Below are 24352 nucleotides of genomic sequence, written 5' to 3' on the forward strand. Positions count from 1 at the left end.
GAAAATGAGGCTGGAAGACATAGGTGCCTCTTTTACCAAGCTCTACCCCAAATGGTGGCACCACCCTAAGCTCTCCATCAACTCAAGTCTAGGTAGGCAGATGTCCATATGTTTACATAAAAGAAGAATAAACAATGCCAGTCACACAAAGAGTAAAGGGAAAGCAAGAATCGATAATAAGCATCTGGGAAAGAGGCGGGATAGACAGTTGATTGATCAGCCCTTTGCCAAGTACATGCTTTGGAGAGTGGAGAGCCTAATTACTGAAAAGAGGAGCCAGGAATCGATTCCTTTTTCTTTTAGAAAAAAGGGTGACTGAACAGACATGAGACTACTGCTGTTGAGTAAGCAAACTTTTTCACTTGAAAATTAAAAAGAAATTGCAAGTGACACTAACCAAAGCCAAATCTTAGAAGGCAACTGAGTGAGAATAATTAGGTGAAAATACTGGGGACTCCATCCTCCCCCTACCCCTACCCCCAGCACACGTACACATGCAGCAAGCACTATGCACAGAAAGGAATGCTATCCAGGGCTTCCTACTTTTTTGTGCCATGGGTGCCTTTTGCAATTTCAAATCCATTGACTCTTTGAGAGTGCTTTTAAGTATCTAAACTAAAACAGAATTACAAAGAAAAGCAATGGCATTATGAAAGGCAGTCACCAAGATGGTAGAAAGTGTCTGTGATGTAGGATAGTGCATCAGATATGATGTAGGGATAAGATGAGTAGCACCCAGTGCGGTGGGTGAGTGCAGCCCATACTGTGAAATGCATACAGAAATTTTTAAAGATTCATTATTTTGTGTGTATGTCTGTGCACATCTGTCCCTACTGATGAGGAAGTAGTGAACATCCTTGTGGAAATAGAACCCGAGTCCTTTGCAAGAAGAACAAGTGCTCTTGGCCGCTGAGCCAGCTTTCCACCCTGCAGGCCGAATGCTAATGCACCACAAAATATCCGTGATCCACACCACCAAAAAACAAGCTAGTTGCTGTGTGGGAAAGGCATAGAAAGGTTCTGGTTTGAGGCTAATTTAAGTATGGGTGTATGTATGTTGTCCTATCCGAGTTCTGTGCATCGTCTTGCTGTGGCTCTGGCCAGCTATGCTGAGGAAGTAATCAGGAAATAATGTGGAAGCAGGCTGCTCTCAAGGAGTTTCTGAGAACTAGTTCTGTTCACTGAGTGGTTCTAGATCCCCAGGGAATGAGTAAGGAAGTGAGGTCACTCTTGAGAGCCTTGCCATTTCAGCAAGAACTGAATTCAGTTCAGAGCTCAAAAGACAGAGCTAGCTCACCATACCGGGTTCCTCTCTCTCTCCCTCCTCCCTCTCCCTTCTTCCATCTCTTTCAGGGTCTCATGTGTCCCAGGCTGCCTTCAAAACTTGCTATGCAGGGGAGGTTGACCTTGAACATATGCTCCACCTGCAGTGCTGAGATTGTACAGATACCCTTCACACCCAGTTTATGTGGTCTTGGGGCTCAAACCTAGCCTTGTGTATACTAGGAAAGCACTCTTATCAACCTGTCTAAAATGGAAGTGGCTCCCTTTTATTTGCATATGCAAATAGGACACCAAGGGGCTTGCTAAATAGTGTAGGGGCCTCAATGGGAGGAAGAGAGAAGAGAGTAGAGGCAATGTAAAGTATTCCTGAGAGGCTTAACATTTTTTATTAACTTCTCAACTTTTTATTTCTCATTTTATTGAATTATGGTTCAATTGTCTTTGTTACACATTATATGACAGAGTATCTTTGGGAAATTCAGTATGTATGTGTATATGCATTTACTATTATATAAACTAGACCAACCGTATCATTGTAATTTATCTGCTAAATTTCTCCAATTCTGAATTAAGTCTTCCACCATGCGTGTGTGTTTTTGAGACTTCCTGTGTCCATTCATTTCCCTTAGCTTTTGCCTCTCCAGCTGCTACTCATCTGCTTCTCATTTTATCTGCCTATTTGTTTGTTTACATTTTCTGCAAACAGGCCCTTCTAACACAAGGCCTGTTTTCTTTGCTGCCTCCAGGCTCTTGTGAGAAATGTTGCCTTTTCTATTTATTTGCACGTTCATGTGGAAGTCAGTAAACAACTTGCAAGAGTCAAGGTTCTTGCCTTCCACCTTGTGTTTCTGGAGTTGAGCTCACCTGGCCAGCCTTGGTGGTGAGGGCCTTTACCCACTGAGCCATCCCACTGGCCAACAAGTGTGTTGTTTTGTTTTGTTAACTTTTGTTCATTGGGCCTTATTGTGGCTGTGGGGAAACCTCATCAGGACCACCAGTGATGTGCCCCACGCAGGCAAGAGGATACTTGTCTAGTCTGTCTTTATCACCCTGCCTCTCTGTCTTGCTTCTGAGTGTACATATGGTGAAGAGGTCTTTCTGCCCTGTGGTAGGGATGGAAAGGCAGGAACCTAGGGTTCTCTGGAACAAACTTTTCTCAGGATCTCAGCTCTCCCCTAGGGTTCTGCAGCCCTTTTCTAGCCTGTGCTGCACTTCCTAAGTCTGGGTCCCAACCTTACCTGTGAGCCACTAGCGAGGGGATGGCACATAGTTGGAGTAGATCTTTCTCGAATACATCTTGCCACTTTGTACTTACAAAAATGACACAATCATAAAAATAAGCACTGTGGAATTATACAAAGTAAAAGGGAGCTTGAATCTGACCATTTATCAATGTAGCTATCATTAATAGATTGCTATGTCATTTAAATATTTTATATACATTTAAATATATGTAAACATTAAAAATTCAGATAAGATTATACTATATTGACAAATTTTCACTTATTTTCCCCTCTAATATGCTAGCAATTTTTAAAGTGTAAGTGAAGAAAATGTCAAGATATTTAATGCATATTTGTTATGACTTTCCTCTGTTATGAACAGGTATGTTCCAAACATGTTTGAGCATGAGAGTATTTCTGTATGTCCGATTACTAGACATGATGTCAATGGCTCATATTCACTTTTAAAAACTATGCTTCTGTCAAACTTCTTTTCCAGGAGGCTGAGGGTCACTATTCCTTATATAGAATCTGAACACTGCTGTTTCCTCATGCTCTGACCAACATTAGATTATGACTTCAGTTTTGTTTCGTTTTAGATTTTTTAGATTAATTTTTAATGTGTCATTTGTCTGCCGTGTGTGCAGGTACATATGGAGGCCAAAAGAGGGCATCAGATCCATCAGAGCTGTAAACCAAAAGCAGAAAATGTTTAAACCTGCTGGATCTCTCATTCCCTTCCTTCCCCCTGCCCCCCGCTTGGTTTTCCAAGACAGGATTTCTGTCCTGGACTCACTTTGTAGACCAGGCTGGCCTCCAACTCACAGATCCACCTGCCTCTGCCTTCCAGAGTGCTGGGATTATAGGGGTGTGCCATGGCACCTGGCTCATTTGCATTTTTGATAGTTAAATTAAAAGTACTATCCTATCATTATTTTCATTTGAAATTTTTAAGTAAAAGTTCAGTGCAGTTTTCATATGCTTATTGCCTGATTATATTCTTCTTGTATATAATTTTTCTGTTTTTTTTTTTCTTTCTTCTCTGCCCTGTTCCCCATCGAGTTCTTTTTAACGAAGCAGTTTGCTCTGTATATATTGTTTGTATTTTAAAATGCTTCCGAGCATATTATTTTTCTTTGTGGTATGTTTGAGCTACTGATATTTCAGAATTCCACAGTTATTACTATTCAGGCTTGTTTTGCCGGTGTCATGTCTCCCGGAAAAACTGTACTTAGGATGATGGCTATCTGAAGAATGAACTCATGTTTATCTTTTCCTGTGCTTTCATGGTCTCAGTGGTCTCATCTTTCATATATAAATCTTTTATCCACCTGAACTTTTTCTCTCACTACCTCTTGAGGTTGGTCTGGAGAGCACTCCATCGCTCATGCTGACCTCAGGGCTGGGCTCACAGGGGTGAACCACTGCAAGTGGCTCAGTTGAAATGTGTTTTGATGCATGGCTACCTATTTAATCCAACATTGTGAGTAGATGTTTTTTTTTTTTTCCAAGGGATTGGAAATGCCACTTTTATCAAGATTGTTTTGCTGAGTGATTTAAGATCTATCCAAAGGGAGAATCAAAATTGGGATGGCACTAGACATGGGCTCTGACACACTGCGAAGCATGAGCTGCATTTCTCTTCCTTCTAAGGGCAGAGGAAATAATGACTTGGTGAAACTAGTCAGGGCCATAGTTAGTGAGCTGTGACCCTGTGGCTGCTAACGTGGATTGGGGCTCCATTCACTTCTCTACGCCTTATTTTGTTAATCTATAAAGCCAGTGGCTTAGGCTGAATGGTCTCAGCAGTTAGTGCAGGGAAAGTGTTCATCATGAGATTTCCTGACGTGTCTCATTAGGGGACTGTGCTGTGCTCAGATGTGAGGTCTGAGCTGGAATGCTGTGCTTCCCAGTGTGTCCCTGCTCTCTGCTGACCACTTTCCTGTTATTCATGTTTCAGCTGTCTGAGAAGTATGGGCTGCCAGTGGAGAAAATCACAAAGCTTTATCAGAAGAGCAAAAATGGGTAAGAAAAAAGCTAACTCAGCTAGCTGCCCTGTCTGCAAGGTACATTTTTAATATAGCTTTACCTGTTGTCACATCCGTGGCCCACGATGCTAGCAGTTCAGGCAGGGAGACCCACAATGCATTTCTAACATGTCACCCGAGGTGCTTTCATCTACTGACATGGGCAGGAGTAGTCTAGAGGTGGTGGGACATCGGGGAAAATGACGTTGCAGAACTACATGTAGCTCTTCACATTGGCTTCTGAGTGACACAGTACGGACAAAAATTAGCTGAGGCTAAAGGAAATTATTTCAAGGTAATCATTAATGAAATCTCAAATGGGCGTCAGGCTGCTCGCCCACATGGTAAGGAACAGTGAACAGTTAGTCCTTCCTGGTTGGGTGGTGAGGAGCCTCTGGGTTCCCTGCTCCATTTCCTCCTCACAGGCTCACTGAGGAGGAATGAAGCCCAGGGCCTGCTTAAGTATTTGCCCCAGGTCTCACTTTCAGTAAACAGAAAGCATATTCAATGCCTGCAGGGCGGTGGGCCGCTTCAATGGCCTCAAGGATCAAGTGCTTCCCTCTCCTCTGCCCCTCTTAAGACCTTTCTAAGGCTTCCTCTTTGGGAGTAGGTACCATAAAACTCTTCTGGACCCTTTTCATAAAGAAAATATGACCTGGGTTCTCGGGCTTTCTGATTTTGCAGTCTTTGGCTGACGGAGCATCAAACTTGAACTCCTGTTAGACACTCGGTGAATGTGTGCTGCAGTTCTTTCCAAGATCAGTGCAGTAGGCTGGGGATACCACTTTGAGTGAAGCCTCAAGTCTTGCTGGCTAGAGAGCTTCAGTGTGGACAAACACACTGCTGATAGCACTGCCTTTCAGCACTGGGCCTGTGAAGGCCTATGCATAAGGCTTTTATCCCAACATCAGCCCACTAAGCGTGGGTGCCTTTTAATTCCATAAAAGAACAAACTGAAGGTATGGCAGCATCCCTGATGACACCACTATAAAGTGATTCAAGGAGTCATTCTTTCTCAAATGGAAATCTCTTTGGCTAACAAGAGTGAGACAGGCTCAGGCACTTCTCAGTCACAGATAGAGGTGCTGGAGGGACACTTTACTGGTTAAGAGCGTGTGTGGCTCTTCCACAGGACCCTGGTTTCATTCTCAGCACCTACATGGCATCTCACAACTACCTGCAATTCTAGTCCAGGGGATTAAATTGGTCTTCAGAACTCTGAGGGTACCATGCACAATGCACACATACCGTACACAGAGATGCATTCAGGCAAAACACTCAAATATAAGACAAAAACAAAATTTATATTAAAAAAATCACAGATAGACTCTGGAAGTTGGTTTTCTTGAAACCAAACCACCATGGAGTAGGCAGCCAGGAAGAGGTGAAGTAGCTTGGGGTGAGGCAAAGCCAGCTTTAGACCCAGCTCAGGCGTTCATTGGCTGGGTGAAGTTGGAGAGCCATTGACCTTACTGAGTTGTTTCTTACTTGCAAAGCGCTGCTGATAAAACTTGCCTTTATAGTTGCTGTAGAGTCATATGTAACTTTTACTGTACATGTGTGTTCAGCCAAGGGCAGTTGAGGTTTGTAATGAAAATACAGAGGGGCCTAAGAATGTGATTAGTCAGTAGCTTGAAGGCTGCTCTTGCATAAAGCCCTCTGTTCACTGGCTTTGTTTCTTACCCCACCCCATCTCACCCAATTTCGGCAGCATCCTGGTGAACATGGATGACAACATCATTGAACACTATTCAAATGAGGACACCTTCATCCTCAACATGGAGAGCATGGTGGAAGGCTTCAAGATCACGCTTATGGAGATCTGAGCACTGGGCCCAAGTCCCCTTGACAGGAGCTTCCGGTGCACTCCTTCCTGGGAGAGGTGGGCTCGCTGCCCTACAACCTGGAGACCCATCTCACCCATCTCTAGTGACTGTTACAAGACTGCTTGGAAGGGGGCAGGGCCCAAGGCCCACCAACAGACCAACAGTCAACTCTTCTACTTGCTTGGAGCTGAAGCCTGTATCCCTCGGCTAAGTTCTTTAAGCCTGTCAGGCCCTTATTTATTGTCCATTTTTTCCCCAAGAGCCTGGAGTCCAGGCCCTCCAGGACTCTACAAGTTAATGATAGCTCCACCTGAGACCTCCAGAGTTCCCCCTTCAAGGGAAACACAGCTAGTCCATTCATCTCGAAGAGCCTGGGGAACTGCGATACCTTTTTTCTTACCTCTCCACATTTCTTGAGTGGATGGACAAGATGAGCTGCTTCTTGGCACAGTCGTCATGGGTGGGGTAAAGAGGACACCCATTTTCTGGCCTGGAACCTTCAGGTTGCTCTGAGGAAGGTCATTTTGCTTAAATACCTCCAGGGGATCTCAGCAAATAGCCACTGGGCCTTGTTCAGGAAGACATTCCGCTACCATGTCAGTAATAAGGAGCACAAAGTATGATTGACAGCCATGTACATAATTTGTACCTAATATTGCAATAATATATTTTACCTGTGGTGTGTGGGCATGTTTACTGCCATTGCCCTGGAGGGGACATACTTGGAGACTCAGAGCATTCTGCTCTATCTGAGAGGAGGCTAGGAAAGAGGCCTTTAAGGTATCATGTGACTGGTGAATGCCAAGATGGACTCTCCACTGAGCCATGCTGAGGACTTGTTTCCCCAAATGGAGCCCTCTCCCCTCAGACATGACTCTCCCTTGAGGCCATCACATTTTGTCTCATGGTGATCTGTTGTCTAAGAGTGTCCTTTGAGCTGTTCAGGAAAGATCATGCTGTCAGCGCCTTCTTTAGCACTGGAGTGAGACACCTTGAAGCTTATGCAAAGTTTCCGCAAGGGTTTGCACTGGGGTCCTATCCCTGGGGCCTGCTGCAGAACTGCTTGGCTTACAAGGGATGGACACAGTAGTGGCTCATAGTTTACAAGCATGTCCTTCATCTCAAGTGGCCCCTTTGCGAAGCGAGCCAGCAGCTCAGCTGGGCTGTGACCAGCAGACATTGCTTCCTCTGGCTTCTGAAGATGGGAAGAGGTGAGGCTGTCCACCCTGGCTGTGGAAAGCGTGGGATTTCTGGAACTTCTGAGACTGGCTTTGAGAGGCACACTGGAGAGCTAAGGCTGTTTCCTCCTCTCCTGGCCCTTGGGAGGGCAAGAGAAAAAGGCTTTCCTGAACAGCATGCCCCATGGTGGGCCTCAGTTCTCTTTGAGAGGACAGGTTGGTAGTTTGGGGATTTTTTTGTTACACTGTGGGCTGAGCACTAGTTCGGATAGTCAGGCACATCCCACCCCAAAGCCTGGATAATGGGGCAGCTTCCATGGAAAGGTCCAAATTTGTCTATGAAGCACTTTGATGTCTTACCTGGAGGCTCTGTTCTCCAGCTCCTGCCTTCTTGCCCCACCTTCCCCTGAGAGCCCGAGCAGCCGAGGCTGACTCTAGCCTAGCTACCCAAAGCTGCAGAGGAATGGGCTGGAGAGTAGGTGCTATGACCAAGAGGATCCAAAGAATAGCAGGGGCACCTTTCTGAGAGCCCACTGGGCTCCGAATCCCTCTGTGTTGCCAAAGGTTTGTATCCTGGGCTCAGCTCTGCTTAGTCCTCTGCTCCACCCCACATCACTTGCTGAACCAGCAGCTTGGGGACCCTCTAGGGCACTAGCAGGGCTCTGATCTAAGGCAGACAAACTCAGTGTTGGAAATATATGCTCTATGCACTTCCCATGCTACAGCACTTGGGGTTAGCTCCAAACATGAATGGCAGACCTTAGGGTGGCTCAGGATTCCAGGGAGACAGATCTGTAGTGATCTGACAGGCTCCCAGCTCTTCTCTCCAGTTTCTGGAAAACTGACCATCTCCCCCGAGGCAGAGGACCAGCTGGAGATGGCTTTGCCTTTGTCCTGAGTCACTACAGTCCTTGTGGTAGCCAGAACAAGGGACATGAAGCCAGGACCACAAATAGGGGTACAGCGGCAGGTCCAGGAGTGTCTGTTGGTGGACTTCTCTGCATCCATCCCTCGCTGCATTAGCAGAGCTTTGCTGAGCATCATTTCCTGAACAAAAATAGCAAGATAGAAAAGCTTGTCTTTCCTTTGTCCCCGAATTAACCGCACCCAAACTTTTTTTTTTTTGTAATCCATAAAAGGTTGGGGAACACATGAAGCAGGTGTTTTCATTCTATGTCCCCACTGAAACTTCCTCAGTGTTTAGAAATTGGAACCAACAACAACAAAAATATACAATGGGCTGCCATCTTGAAATCAGTTCCTAAAAGACTAAGGCATGTCCCAAAGCAGAATCCTGGGAAGCATGAAATGAGTTAAAACATTTATTTTTCATGCAACAGGAAAAGAAGGTTTGTGCCAAATTCTAAGAATGGCCCTTTCTGAAAGACAAACAAGGGGAGACTGATTTGTATACAATCTACTCCCACATAAAAAAAAGAGTAAATGTAACTTAATAGTTTTGTAAATGGAAGAGGGGAATCTATAAACTATAAATATGTTATTTTATTTTTTGTACATTTTTAAGAAGAAAAAAATAAATATTCACAATATGAGTCAAACAGCTATGTCTGCTGCTTTCTGGGCAGTGGCTGCTGGTGTGGGGAAGAGTCACCAGCCTGGGGTCTTGGCTGTCCCTGCCCCTTCAGTCCTTCATACAGTGGAGACTTGCCTACCAGTGCTCTCCCTCCTCCTTACACCAGGCTTGCAAAAGAAGAGGGCCAAAGGGCAACAAGAGGCCTCCAGGGTGGCTGCCAGCACAGCTGCCCTTGACTGGCCTCTCAGGTGGGTTCTTTCCACTCCCTTCTCTCTGGCACTTTGTGGTTATTTCTGCTTCATTAGATCTGTGCCAACCGCTACGGAGAGGCTGAAACTGCACGGCTCCTACTTCAGTTCCGTCTCCACACTCTCTGACCCTTGAAAACCCATACTGGGGCTCCTGTGCTAGCCACCTCATTATGCAGCATTCACACTGCTCCAGCTGGTATCGTCAATGATCTCCAGGAGCAGCCATTCCAAGAGGCAGAATGCTAGCATTTTCTACAGCACCCTTCTCTAAGGCACAGTACTAAAATCTTGCCTCAAAAAAGCCTTCCCTGGCCTCACCCCCAATGGGATCCCTGCCCTTTGTGCTCAGATCAGTGCTAGGGAAAAACAGGCCTGGGGTGGATGGAGAGTGTTTATTATGGAAAGTTCTGGAAAGATCATGTAATTAGAAATGGGCCATGGTCTTTTTTTATTGCTACCCATGTCCTTCCTCATCTTTGGGTCTGATTGTTCTTCATACCTGCCTGAATGGGTCGTTTGGGGGGATGTGAGTGTTATCACATCTTCCTTTCCCTGTGGACATCAGTGAACTGTGCTTATCCCCTCCTCCCCCCTCCCCAAGCTCCCCAAACTGGGGGAGATTTTTGGTGACATATTCCATCTATTCCAAAGGGTTCTTCAGCTCTGTACTCCTAAGCAACCCTAAATGGGTCCATGGTTAATACTGGGAAGTCAAGAATTTGAGGAAAGACGGTGGGGGCCTCTGATGAGCCAGAGGCAGAGAAGAGAAATGTGAAAAGACACCAAGGGTGAGCACCACCCATGTTCATTGGGCATCAGTATCCATCACGTGGTACTTGGGAAAGAACATTTCCCATTCGCCATGAAGTGTTTATAGTGGTATTTGATCCTGAGTTAGGTATTCCCCTCCAGCCATCTCCTTTGCTAACAAGGCCTCTCTAGCTCACACATACACTTCCAAGCCTGCCACACTTATGCTGACTGGTGGCCCCATCAAGCACTCAGTATGAATCCAGCCAAATGATGAGATGTTGCTATTGAGGTTCAGCGAGAGGTCTGACTGGCCATTTGCCTGTCTTCCTGGAGGTGGTGTGTACTGGTGAGAATTTTTATTAGCATATACTAATTTAGATATTTACACACATGTATGATTTGGTCATTTTCATACCTCATTACTCTGGTTTGTTCCCCTTCCACTCTTGCTGATCCCTTCATTTTTCCTAACCAGGCTCCTTTCACATGTCTCCCACGTTTCCATGTGCACCGTGTGTGTGTGTGTGTGTGTGTGTGTGTGTGTGTGTGTGTGTGTAGACTCAATGAGTTTAGAGTTGCTTATGTGAGCATGGGGAGAAAGTTATTTAGAGCATGGGCATGGGCAACTTAGTATCACTGTTACACCAAGTTACACCCCTAAGGAAAATGTCTCCCCTTCCTCCTCAGGGAGGGGTGGAGTCTCTTCCCTGTCCCTACCCCCTACCCCAAACCCCACCCATGTTAAAATGTCCATGGGCCCAATCTTGGGCATAGGAGGGAATATTTAACTAAGTGGGGTTGGCAAGTCCAGCTGCATTGTACCTTAGAGTGTTTTTACTGTTTGTCACAGAGAAATGCTAAAATATCAAATATTCCCTGGAAATTCATAGAGCTAAGCCTTCCCATGGCCTGGGTGCTCCAAGCTGCCCCCTAGTTAGCTCCTGATGGTCACTATCTCTGCACCCGAGGAAGGTCTGGAACTATGCACCACACATTAACACTCAGTACAGAAAGTCCTAGGCAACAGGCATATTGATGCTACAAAAGTGGGGAAATGGTTGAGTTGTAGGTATACAGGCTCCTCAGGGCTCTGGCCACATTCCCATCATCACCTCATCATCACATGTTGTGTTTCAGATATTGCTTACACACAGAGACTAACTGTGGAGGAGGAAAAGAGTCTCCTCCACATCTGTACCCCAAAGGTCTAGCTGGCCTGTGAGGAGCCTATTGTACCTCCTAATCTAGGGAGCAAGTTAGTAGCTCTTGTTCATATAGCATTAGCCTTTGGGGCTGTAGTCAAGGCCAGTGATAGGAACAAGACGAGAAAAGCTTGATGTGATGGCTTTGGGGGAACATTTAGTTATCTCTCCCACTAAATCTCCAACAGAGTGGGAAGGGAAAGGATTATATTGCTGTTGTATTTTTAGTTTGGTTGGTTTTTGAGACAGGATTTCTTTGTGTACCCTTGGGTGTTCTAGAACTCACTACATAGACCAGCCTGGCCTTGAACTTACAGATCTGCCTGCTTTGCTTCCTGAGTGCTTCCCTGATCCTACTGAGGAGTTTTTCTGAGTTTTGCTTTGGTGCTTCATGTTTGGAGAAGCACAAAGTGGGAGGGAGTGAAGGCCAAGCTGAGAAGGAAGTAAGGAAGACACACATGGACCAGAACTGCTTTCAAACTCTTCCACCCTCAAACCTGAAAGACACAAGACACTGTCAGCTGAGGCAGCTTAGTAAGAAAAAAATCTCATGCTCCAGACAATGATATTAAATAATAAACATGCTTTAATGCCAGGCAAGAGCTATACAATCAACTGAGAATGGGACCACTTCACATAATATGACATATATATAATTAAATCCATTTCCAGAAAGTCCCGCTGGGGAGTACCACACCGCCCCTTCTCCATCCTGAGCGAGGTATGAACAGTCAAGCACTCTGAAACGTCCTCCAGTCCTGTGGACAGCACAGACTTCCTTTACTTGGAACAAAACAGGCTCTACCTCCACCAGAGGCCCCTGAACACAGCACAAACACTGCCTGGCCACAGGAGTGACAGATGTCTTCAGGCACTCGGCCCTCCTGATGCTGTGAAGTTCATTGGTCAAACATGCATGCATAAAATGACACCCAATGCCTTCCTGGGAGAGGTGGAGAAGAGGAGGAAACATACAGATAGGTCTGTTATGTCTGTGTGTCTAGCTGGTCTGGAGCTCTCCAGGCCTTCTGGGGACCACAGGGTTCATAACCTGTGCTCTTGAATTCTGAAGAGCTGGAGGCCACCTCTGGTTTCCATCCCAACTTGGGTTAATTTTGCTTTCCAAAAACAGACTTTATCATTTGGCTCACAGGATTTGGCAAGCCTTGCTACAAAAGGTAAGGAAATGACACTAGGAACTATTAAGATTACAAAATCTAGGTCACAAAATTTCAACCTATGGAGACACCATTAAAGTTTGAACTTCTGCCAGTTAAGAGTATCGCCATGGGGGGGGGGGGGACCTTCGGCCAGCAAGAATTGCCTGGGCATCATTTCTTATAGCTGTGTTTAACTTTTTGCAGCTTTGTTCTACAGGACGTGGCTACAGGCAGCAGAGACCTTCCTGACTCCTCTTAGGCAGGCTCTGCCACTAACATCCTTGAGTGTCTGGGCCTTGTTGATGCCACTGTGTGTGAGGCTTTGGTTGCCTGTAGCCAGAAGTTTTTGCTTCCAACCCTTATTTCAAAGTAGTGTATATGAGGTGACCAGCCCAAGCAACAACTCAGCTTTGCTAGATTCAAATAACACGGTGAAAGGGAGTGCTGTTGGGACCCACGGTGGCCTCAGACACTGCAGGCTCCTTAGCCGGCACCTACAGTGGGTGGGTGAACTGCCTGGCTGGCCCACACCTCACTACATGAAAGATACCCGGGGGCAGAAAAAGAAGATTCTAGGCGTGGCTCCCCCACTGAGGATGTAGGTTACACTGTTAGGACCAATCTGCTTTTCCGAGTCTATGGAACATTCATCTGCTTAGAAAGACAGCACACCTGCACCTGCCGGTGCGCTGCTGGACCATGGCCCCTTCTCAGAGCTGCTGGTGGACAAGACGCTTGGAAACTGCCTTCCTCTGGCCACCTTGACTCTGTAAAACCATTCGAAATCAAAGCTGGGCCCTTGTCATCATTCTTTTGTAATTTTATGGAGTATATAAAATACACTTGTTGACTGGTACATTTGTGCAAAGACAGGACTTTAAAACAAGACACTGACATTCGTTGTAGTTGGCTTCACAATAAACTGCTAAAACAAGTCTTCTGTAGTAAGATTGCATTAGCGCTCACTAAACATGCATTTACAAGGCAAAACACTTAATTTGGTCTGCAATACCCAATATTTTATATACAGCAGTCTTTTTATAAATCACAAGTAGGTAGCAAGATGGGTCTGGTTTTAGAATGTTACCATCTGTGTTTGATTTTTCAAAGGGCCTCATATTAGCTCACCTCTGTAAACCTGTGGGGTGGGAGAACCGCTGAGTCATCTTTCCCCATCTCTGTTAATTTACCTTGTAATGTTCACAGCTTGGAAACTACAGCCTGCTGGGGTGGAGGGGAATGTCCCAGCTGGCTTTAATAGCTTTATCCCAGAGGGTAACCTGCTCTTAGAAAACCTAGCCTCAGGTGCCTGCCATAGCCCTGAGGGCATGCGTGACAACACACCCAGATTAGGAGTTTTGTCTTTCAAACAAAGCCCCTCAAAGCTTGCTGAAGGATCTCAGGGGCAGAATGGAATTCTTTTCTCTGGCCCCACCAGTCTTGGGTTTTAAGACAGACACATTAGAATCAAAGGGAAAAAAGTAATGATGATTAAAAAGTCATCCAATAGGGAACACCACGAAGTCTGTTCATGCTCTCCACAAGCGCTCTGGGCATTCACGTCCACGACGAAAGAAGCAAGGGGCAAGGGTGTCACAGCAGAGCATGTCTGACTGAAGAGGGGACAGCTTCACCATCAATATTGTTTGGCAAAAAATACAAATAAAATAAGTTTAAAAGCCAACTGGGAGAGACCCAGGCAGCTGTAGCGTCCTTAGGGTGCGGGGCTCAGAACTGGCTGGCGCTGCTGGGGTCACACTGCAGGAGACGCACTATGGATGGATCGCTTTTGGCCCCTCGGATGAATTCTTCCAGGGAGAGTTTTCCTAAAAGGCAAGAGGACCAGTGAGTGACGGCCTGTGGTTCTTTGCACTGCACATGGGGCACAGCAGAAGCCCATAGCTTCACCCACCAGAAGCCAGGAGACCATGAGGCAGGGACCCCAATTCTCTGTTTACCGTGGCATTCCCCCACCTCGCTCAGTGCACAGGGCCATTTAACAAGACCTCCAGGACAGGACCCAGGGCCTGGGGAGGGTACTGGCTTACCCTGACCTGAATCTTTGCCCTAGTGCCTCACCCCACTCCTCGAGCCCCTGTGCTCATGCTCAGCTTCTGAGGACTGAGTAGCCCTAGCTCGTTTGTGTGTGCCAGGCTCAGGCCCTTCAGCCCCTGTGTACTGCTATATTCTGGTTTGCAGAAGACTCCTCCCCCCACCCCGCTCCCAGTGGGCAGAGCAGGAGTGTAGGTTCTTTTTAACAACTTTTGAGGATAGCACCACCATCATCCAAAGTCGGGAGGATAAAGGAGTGTGTTCTAGACAGAAGGTGATACACTTCTCTCAACCCAGGCGGCTTGAGAAGGAAGCCAAAAACCTGGATCTCTCACCAGACAGCTTCCTTTCTTTTTTTTTTTTGATATGGACTCTACTGTGTAGCCCAAGCTTCCTTTTTTTACTTCAGGCTCCTCAATTTCCTGGATCTTCAGTATCCTTCCTCCTCAACTTTCCGCCAGTAAAGGTCTCTGTCACTATCACTTTGGAGAAATGGGGGTGGGGGTGGCTTTCCTCATTCCTGGCACTTCCGTGGTGACCGTTTGATTGAAGTGACTCATTGACTGATAGTTGGAAATAGAACTGTTGGGAGCCGTTACCTAACTACCTAACTTTGCCCTCTCTCCTTCCCTGCAGACTTAGCCCCATCTGTTTTTCCAAAGACAGATACGAGGCTGCCAGGCTCCTCGAGGCCTGTGCACTCCAGTACCTCCTTAGCTGCTCTTCCGTGCTACCTGCTCAGCCCCTGCAGGATGAGAATGAGGGGCTGGGATTGGAAGCAGCATCTAAACACTTTAAAGCTGCAGGCACAAGCACAGGCATCGGGCACCACAAGCTGCAGAGCATTTGGTACCCCATATGAACTCTGCCTCTTGCACAGACTCCCAGATTGACTTGCTTGTAGGTGCAGACTTTTCATGGCAGAGGCCAGCAGTGGGATGCAAAGACCCTTATCTAAGGAGACTCTGGTGGCAGCAGGCTTCACACCACTCCGGCTCTGCTCCAAGTGAGGAAGGACAGGAGGCTCATGCCCGAAGCACTGAAGCCAAGCCCTGAGCTGAAGCAGTGTGTTTTTCGGGTGCTCAGCAGTCCCTGCCCTCCTGCCCTCACTGCCTCCATCCCCATAGATTTCCTTGTTTAAACAAATCTTTCCTTATCAAAGCCCAGGGCAGTAGTAGTCGGCTGTGCATTGGGCAAGGGCCCAGGCAGAGCTCTTTGATCCCGTAGAAACAGTCCCAGTGGAGAGGCTCTGCCATTGCCTTGGGCCAGATATCCAGAAGTGTCTTTCCCCCCATCATTTAGTCCTCCTCTAAGGAAGAGGCTGGGTCTTAAAGCCATCATGTTCCCCAGATGACCAAAACCTGTGGTTCAATATCATAAAAACAATCCCATGTTTGTTTAAACTTGTGAAACAAACTATGTGCTGTGAATCAGGGCACATGAGGGAAAACAGAGGATGTCAGGCAGCTTCATGGAGGCAACTTCTAGCAGTGAACAAGCTGGCTGTGCCACCAAACCAAGATTCTCAGGGAGCTGGCGCCCCACGTATGGGGGGAAAAGGAGGCTTATTCTATGCAGAACATGCTATCATACACACCACGAAGGACCTGGTCTATTTCTACACAGCTCACTAGAATTATTAAACCTCAGGTGTGAGGGTCTGGGGCCAGTGAGCTGTCTCAGTGAATAGACGTATGTGATGCGTAAACCTGATGACCTGAATTTGATTCCTGGAAACTATGTAAAGGAAAGTGGGGGGAAACGAACTTCATAAACATGTCTTCTGCATGTGTGCACCATGGCACACTCATACATGTCATGTAATAATACTTGCAAAATTCTACACTGTAATATTAAAATGAGTTTTATGTTTTAAAGATGAGTTGGCTGGAGAGATGGCTCTGCAGTCAAGAGCAGAGGACCAGTTTGATTTCCAGCATTCATGTTGAGTAGATCACAACCACCTGCAGCTCGAGTTCCAGGGAACTGTATATCCTCTTATGATCTCTGCAGATTTCTGCATGCGTGTGATGCATATAAACTCACACATGTGTGCAGGTACAAACATACATGCATGTAAATAATAAAGAAATACATGTTTGTTTAAAGAGCTGTGAAGCTTTTGGCAGCATTGGGTCATCAATGGTAGGCCTTGACTTAGCACTGTAAACTCAGGAACTATTTCTGAATAGCATTTCAAGATTTGGCAATAAAAATAATGATTCTAAAATAACTTTAAATTTCAGTTGAATAACGATCAATTACTTAGCATACGTATGTCCCAAATATTGCACAGAGAGAGATGCTATAAAGAAGTCATTATTTCTCAATTGCCTGGGGATCCTGTATCTTACTTGGTAGCCCAACATGCAGAAACCATATCTATTTATTTGATTTTGCAGATAGCTTCAGACTTGTGGTCCTCCTGTGTCGCCAAGCGCTCTTTGGTTTGTGCACCTGCTGGCTGCATCCAGGCAGCACCCTCACCCAGTGGAACCAGCAGACCACTCCAACCTGCTTCCCACTACCTGAGCTTTCACTTAGACGCAGCATGGTAGAGTCTGCTCATAAGATCACTCAGGCAGGCTGGGATAAAAGCTGTTGGGGTCTTTAAGAAACAGCAGGCACATCCCCATACTCTGGCCTATTGGCCACAAGGATCCAGACTTCTAGAAAAGGCCCATCCTACCTCAGTGGCTTCTTGGGTCCTTTTATTTCTGCTCCACAGGACCCATTCTATTCTGGGGAAGGCTAACTTAGGAGAAAGCTAGAAGGGCCTAGAAAATAAGGCCTTTGCTCTAGACTGGGACCAGCTCCAGGGTCTACCCACTTCTATTCCTCCCCGCCCAGCATAGGTGGTTGTCACATATCACTGTGCATAAGGTCCCTGTGGTTGACATTTGGTCCTTTTATAGAGCCACCCTGCCCGGACTCCACCAGAAGCTTGACCCAAGCAAAGTCCTTTAGCCTCTTACCAATAGAGATTACCAATAGAGATTGGTGTCCATCTGGCGGAAGATCTTCTCTGTCCTTTTTTCTGGGGTTGATTCATCTTCAGGCATTTCCATGACAGAGGAAACCATTTTGTAGATAGCCTAGGGAAAGAAGCAGCCGGGTTGTGATATGGAAACAGTTCAAGCCAACAGTAGCTCTATCAAGAGTCAGATGCTGGAGTAAGGGGAAGGGCCCTTTGTTCTGCTGGAGTGCTGTCTGCTGGAGTGCTGCCTTTTACAGGTAGAAGCCAGGCCCTCGAACTTGCTCTCCACCAACGACACCCTCGGTAGTGCCAACTGGCAGAAAAGCCCATCCTGCTGCCTCTGATGTGTTATACGTGTAAAGGAATTCTCAGCAGTTGTGTTAATATTTGAGCCATGCTTGGGGGAGGGGCAGGACTGAGGTTGTATTCCTAACATGCCAGGAATGGTTGCTATTCTCAGGACCTCTCACACATTAGATGACTGACCACCCCTAGGCTCAGAGACAAGTAGGGCCTATTGTGGTTACAACCCTGGCCCCTCGAGGAAGACAGACACCCGCCAGCCTGTGAATGCACGTGGAGAGAGAATCTCTTATGTACTGCATGAAAGCATTGCCTGTCTATAAAAAGCTGAGGTAGGAAACAGGAAGTTGGAGTTCTGGCAGAGAGAGATGAATGCTAGGATAGAGTCAGAGGTAGATTCGTCCTGGACTGTAAGGTGAGGTAACCAGCCATGCCGCACACATATAATAGCATAAACAAGCTGGGCACAGTGGCCTTTGCCCCTGCTGTATCCCAGTTCTTGAGGAGGCAGAAGCCGGTGAATCTCTGTGAGCTTGAAGCCAGCCTGGTCTACAAAGTGAGTATAGGACAGCCAGGGCTACACAGCAAAATCTGTCTTGACAAACCAAAAAGTAAAGAAAAGAAAAAATAAATGGGTAAAATAAGTTATAAGTTCTGAGCTGGTCAGGATTGAGCCCAAACTTTTGGTCTAAGCATTTATTCATAAATAATAAGGTCTCAGAGTCATTATTTCAGGAACTGGGGTGAGGGTGGCCATGTGTATGTCATTATCTTCCCCCTGGCAGACCCTATCAGTCCTCTCAACCTGTGCAGCACTGTTTTCTCCACAGTGCGTGGCTATGGGCTCACTCATTCTCTGAAGATCCAAGTAGCTCTGTTAGAGTTTTGGATTATAATGACTTTGCAATCTCAGGCTGAGATAGACTTCTGTGAAATATGATAGAAGAAAAAGAGATTTGACTGAAGGACTGAGTAAGTGGAAGTGAAGATGCACAGGAAAGGTTCGAGGGCCTCACTCATCAAAGGTACTTTGTATTAAGGAAGAGCAAGATGAAGTCATTATTTAGATCATGACATTGTTAATCAATTTTACTTTGGGCACTTCAGCATGGTGAAAACGTTTAAAAAAATAGATTTTGTCAGAAAGTTCTGGAACTTTCTGGAGTTCTAGGTACATCAGTGTAACTGGGAAAAACAGGGAAATAAAGACAACTAAAGAGAAGAGGAAATGCCAGGTGAAGGTGATAGTAAGGGTTAAATTTCCCTGCTTTACATTCTTGTTTAGGATTAATCCTATCAGAAATACCTAAAATATTGTAGAAATGTTCTAATCCCAGCCAACAAAATAAGAATGAAGGTGGATTCACCCAGCAGAGGTCCCCTTGGGCAGATACCATCCCTCAGAGACCCCTGCGGCAGACTTCCATGTCCCTTGCTGAACTCCAGGGACACCCCATGGTCAGTCACTCTAGGAAGACAGTCAAGGCCAGCACCATGGCCCAGTTTAGAGTGATGGCCAACACTGGATAAACTCAGCCACATCCAGCTTTCCTGAAAAGTGCTTGCTAAAGAGTTCCTGCAGGCAAGAATAGGGCTGTAATTAGTTCTTCTCCCAGACCCTGTCGGCTGTTCTCGGCTGTTCTCGCAAGCCTCCATCTGTGTCTCTACCTGTGCTATGGGTTTAGAACCACAGGCCAACCTGTTGGCCATAGAGGTAGTGCTCTTTTTAAAAGTGGGAAAGCTTTCCTGCTAACTCCAGAACAAGGCAAGATGGGACCAGGCAACACACACACACACACACACACACACACACACACACACACACACTTCGAGCTTCTTTGTGTTCTGTGAGTTCATAATCTCAGGGATCTCAGAACAGCAACAGCAGCGCAGTGTCTGGACCCCACCGGTTCACCCCAGCACAGCCTCTGTCCAGGGCAAGCACTGCTCCGTCAGCATGCGTAGAGGTGTCAGCTGAGGAATATTTACAGACAACAGAGGCATTTATTTTTTGCCTCAAGACTTCAGCATACTGTGATTGTCTTTCCCCAATCTCTTTTGGACCCAGTTGTTTCTCTACTGAGTCTTTTTGCCTCTTGGGAGCTCCTTCCTGGTTTGTGTTTGTGACTGTCTTGCAGTCAGGTGCTCTCCTGTTTTCCTAGATCAGTGGCTTCACTCGCACTCATTTCTTATCTGAGTGTTCACCTGCTCACCCCCAAGCCTGGCCCATGTACTAAGGATAAAAGAAAACGGGACTCTACCACAGGAAGCCACCTATGCCTTCCCTTCCTTTCTCTTCAGCGTGCACTCTCCCTTCCTCTGCACAAACAAATGACTCTATTGCAACGTCTCTGGGAGCATTTCATTCCACTCACCCTAAATTACAGTTGGCCAGGACACCCTCCTTTTGTGACGGGCGATCATGCCTGGCTACTCATCAGGCTACTGGCAGTGGCTACTGCAAGGTCTTGCATAGCACCAGTGTAAAGAATTTGTTCCAGAGTGAGAGCCCCACCTCACTTGCCTTCTTTCATATATACATTTTTAAGATTTATTTATTTGTGTATTTTATGTATATGAGTACACCAGAAGAGGGATCAGACAGGTGAAAGCTGCCATGTGGGTGCTGAGAACTGAACTCAGAACCTTTGGAAGAGCAGAGAGAATCTTTGCCACTGAGCCATCTCTCCAGCCCCGCTCTCATATTCTTCCTCTCTTCTCCTTTACTCTGCTTCTCTATATAAGGTTCCCTCTTTGTCTCACAATTTTTGTTTCCCACCCTTTGTTTCCCACCCTTTGTTTCCCACATCTCTCTCCCTCTGTAAATGTGTATTTATACATAAAATCTAATTCTTGTAAGCTCCCTACACTCTCGGAGTCTGCCAACAGCTGCAGCCTCCCCCTTTGGCGCAAATGTTTGTGGATACATATCTATCACTGCAGACAACTATGCAGACCTGCGGATTTAGGAGCATATCCACCGACACCCCAATCCTGTAAGCCTCTGCTCCTGACTATCCCCTCCACAGGTCTCAGTTACCATTCATTTTCCCAACCCACTCATTCAACTGTCATTTTCTGTCTTGAGTCTGACACACCAGGATACTGTGCCCAGCCCTGCCTTTGTCCTGAGGGGTTTACCAGGAAGCAGGCAGAAGGATGAGATGCCCACTGTGGGACGGGCAAAGGGACTGTGTGGCATGATGACAAGAGGTGTGGGACTCTGGGTCTGAAAGGAGGCTAGGGCAGGCCGCCCTGAAGGCTGACTATGAAGCAAGACATGAAAAGAGCACAGGCCTTCCAAAGAAAAGCAGTTGGCGGGGTTTGTCCTCTCACATCTCATCTGCCCTTTAGAAAGAGCTTGGATGATACCACACTGCCAAAAGTATCCCACTTTCCAGGGACCACCGTTTAGATGGGCTTAGGCACACCGGCAACGCCTTAGTAGTTGTCATGAAAGTCTTCACTTCCGTTCTTCTCAGTCCCTAGTGCTCCCTTAGAAACCCACTGACCCTTTAAGAACCCTGGGCCTGGAAGGCTAGGGCTAAATGGAATCCTCCTTCTTGGGACTTTGATGACAACGAGCAGTAGCAGTATGGAGGTCAGTCCTTTAACACTTCTGCTAGAGTGGAGGCGTGAAAGCTGACGCAAACACAGGGCGTAAGAGGAGACTACCTCTACGGCCAACAGGTTGGCCTGTGGTTCTAAACCACAACACAGATGATGACACAGATGGAGGCTTGTGAGAACAGCTGAGAACAGCCAACAGGGTCCTGAACTGTTAGGAAGGAATAGAACTGGCTCAGAGAAATGAGGGCTCTACAAACAGCTCCCTCGCCACATCACCAGCCCACAAAGAACAGAGTCACTGAATCCTCCACAAGACGATGCATAAGTAGCAGTTGCAAACTGGGCACCTGGATGTCTGGATGGTTAGGTTTCCTTTAAGAGGCTGGTCTTTGGCCAAGCATAATGGCTTTGTTATGGCAATTAGATTAGATTTGTTCTTTGTGCATCAATTAGCCAATAGGATGAATGCAGTGATCCCCAAACCAAGTTTGTAATGTGGTTGGCCCCAGGGCAGAGCAGACAGGGGTGGCTTCAGGCCCCAGGGCAGTGCACAGACAGTGGTGTGGGGGGGACTTCAGGCCCCAGGACAGAGAAGATAGGGCGGGTGGGGCTTCAGGCCCCAGTGGTGTCAGTCTCACAAGCTTAGCTTGGAGGGATGATGGCTTCCTTCTGTTCCCCAGAGCAGGAACAACCAAAACTGACTACTGTTGAGCTTCAGTCTAGGGCTCTAGAGCCTCAAGAGAAAAGACACAGTCCCAACCAGTGCTCTGAGGCAAACCATGTATTTTATTATCACCATTTCCCCCAAACTTAATGGGATTAAGCCATAGAGAAACCAAGCTGCTTCCGCATGTTAGTTTTAGCAATGTCAGTGAAGACTTGGCAGAGGTAGCCTATTTTTAAGTCATGTTAGAAGGATGCTGTCCTTGGGTATATGTGGACCTTTGGGACATTCAGAAGCCCAGTAAGGTTGTTCCCTGTTAGGCTCACTGTGGCCTTCCTCTTTGTGGTCTTTCCTCACTCCTCCTTACTTTCCCTCCTTCCTCCCTCCCTCCATTCTTTCCATCCTGAAGGAACAAACTCTTAGAAACAGTCACATCTGGATTGACAGGGCTGTGGATCGACCAAGGCCAGGCACAATTTTAAGAATCGAGGCGTTTTCTCTGAAAGACACCAAAGCGACTCTTTTCACCAGAGAATTTAGAGTCTTCCTATAAAGCACCAGACATTCAGGGATCTCTGATGGCAGCGGAGGTTAGCTGAGCAGTGCTGTCTGTGGATTGCAGATAAGGAACAGCATCCTACTTAGAAAGATTTCTACACCAGGATAAGAGACCCTGAAAACCTTTTCTGGTAATAATTTTAAACTGCAGTCGGTGTCTACATGCTGGAATGATATAAGTCATTCAGCTGGAAAGGTAAACTACATCAGTGTCCGTCACCATGTCCTGCTGAGGTATTTGAGTACCATTTCTGACAAGAGAACAGCATTCCCATCTCCTCTTTTATTTTATTATTTGAAACATTTTTTATTTATGTGCATGAGTGTTTGCCTGGTGACCACAAAGGCCAGAAGAGGGCATCAGATCCATTGGAAGTAGAGTTAGAGAATGCTGTGAGCTGCCATGTGGGCTGGGACTCCATCTCTACCCTCTGAAGAGCAGTGATCTTAACCAGTCAGTCATTTATTCAGCCCCTCTTACTCCCTCTCCATAAATGACATCTCATTCTTATACTACATTTCATGAATGTTTTTACTTAGGAAAAAATAAACTATCAGTTTTTCCTGTTCAAAATAGAGTCTGTCCACTTTGCATAATTTTCCCCATACAGGCCTGAGAACTTTGAAGATCTTAAGTACAGATTTATAAACCGACTCTTGCTTCCTACACAACAGTTTACATTTAAAAGGCCAGCACGATGCCTTTTTATCATTTAAAGGTGATAGACATTAGATAATCTATAGAACCAAGTGTGTGGAAATTAAAGCTATACACACATAAGCGGGACAAACTCTGCGATACAGTGCTTTCAATAAAGTTTTTTGTTTTGTTTTGTTTTGTTTTGTTTTCTCTTCTATCCCAAAATCGTATTTCTCTGTGGAGCCCTAGATGTCCTGCAATCCTCTCTGTAAATCAGGCTGGCCTCAGACTCTGAGATCTGCTTGCCTCTTCCCTCCGAGCCCTGGGATTAAGGTGTGAGCCAGTGCCAACGTGCCCCTACAGCTCTTTTTAAGAAATGTGTCTTTCAAGATGCCCTAAGACCACCATCACCCAAACAAGGTGAGAAACACTGGTTTATGCTGCCTAAAATGTATTAGGACATAGAGAATTAACTGGAAAATTACTGAGTGCTGGTGGTCCCATCGAAAGAACAGAAACGCAAAGCACAACTTTGTAAACTAATTCACATACATGTTGCCCGTTCAATTATTATAACAGGAAAACTGAAAAGTGATATATCAAACAGTACAGCACAGAAACAAGATTCCAACAGAAGAACAGAAATGCAAAGCACTACTTTGTAAACTAAATCACATGTGTGTCGCTCGCTCAATTAGGAATACAGGAAAACTGAAAAGTGTTATCTCGCACTATACGGCACAGAAACAAGTTCCCATCGAAAGAACAGAAACGCAAAGCACAACTTTGTAAAATAAATCACATACGTGTCGCCCGTTCACTTATTATAACAGGAAAACTGAAAAGTGATATAACGCACTGTACAGCACAGGAACAAGTTTCCAACGAAAGAACAGAAAAGCAAAGCACATCTTTGTAAACTAATTAACAAACGTGTCGCCTGTTCAATTGTTATAACAGGAAAACTGAAAAGTAATATAACGCACTGTACAGCACAGGAATAGTTTCCAACGAAAGAACAGAAAAGCAAAGCACTACTTTGTACACTAATTCACATATGTGTCGCGTGTTCAATTATTATAACAGGAACACTGAAAAGTGATATATCACACTGTACAGCACAGGAACAAGTTTCCAACGAAAGAAAAAA

At 46.0% G+C, this 24352-nt stretch overlaps 1 protein-coding gene across 1 annotated transcript in view; it reads left to right on the forward strand.

Annotated features, from left to right (window-relative positions):
• Positions 1–6360, forward strand: part of LOC132652402 (grainyhead-like protein 2 homolog) — a 55592-nt gene extending 49232 nt beyond the window's left edge. Inside the window, exons 9-10 of the mRNA XM_060377784.1 lie at positions 4468–4532; positions 6246–6360. Of these exons, the coding sequence (XP_060233767.1) occupies positions 4468–4532; positions 6246–6360 (180 nt within the window). The remainder of the gene's footprint in view (positions 1–4467; positions 4533–6245) is intronic.
• Positions 6361–24352: the final 17992 nt, after the last annotated feature.

Source organism: Meriones unguiculatus, chromosome 1, assembly GCF_030254825.1.
Source record: "Meriones unguiculatus strain TT.TT164.6M chromosome 1, Bangor_MerUng_6.1, whole genome shotgun sequence".
Classification (NCBI taxonomy): domain Eukaryota; kingdom Metazoa; phylum Chordata; class Mammalia; order Rodentia; family Muridae; genus Meriones; species Meriones unguiculatus.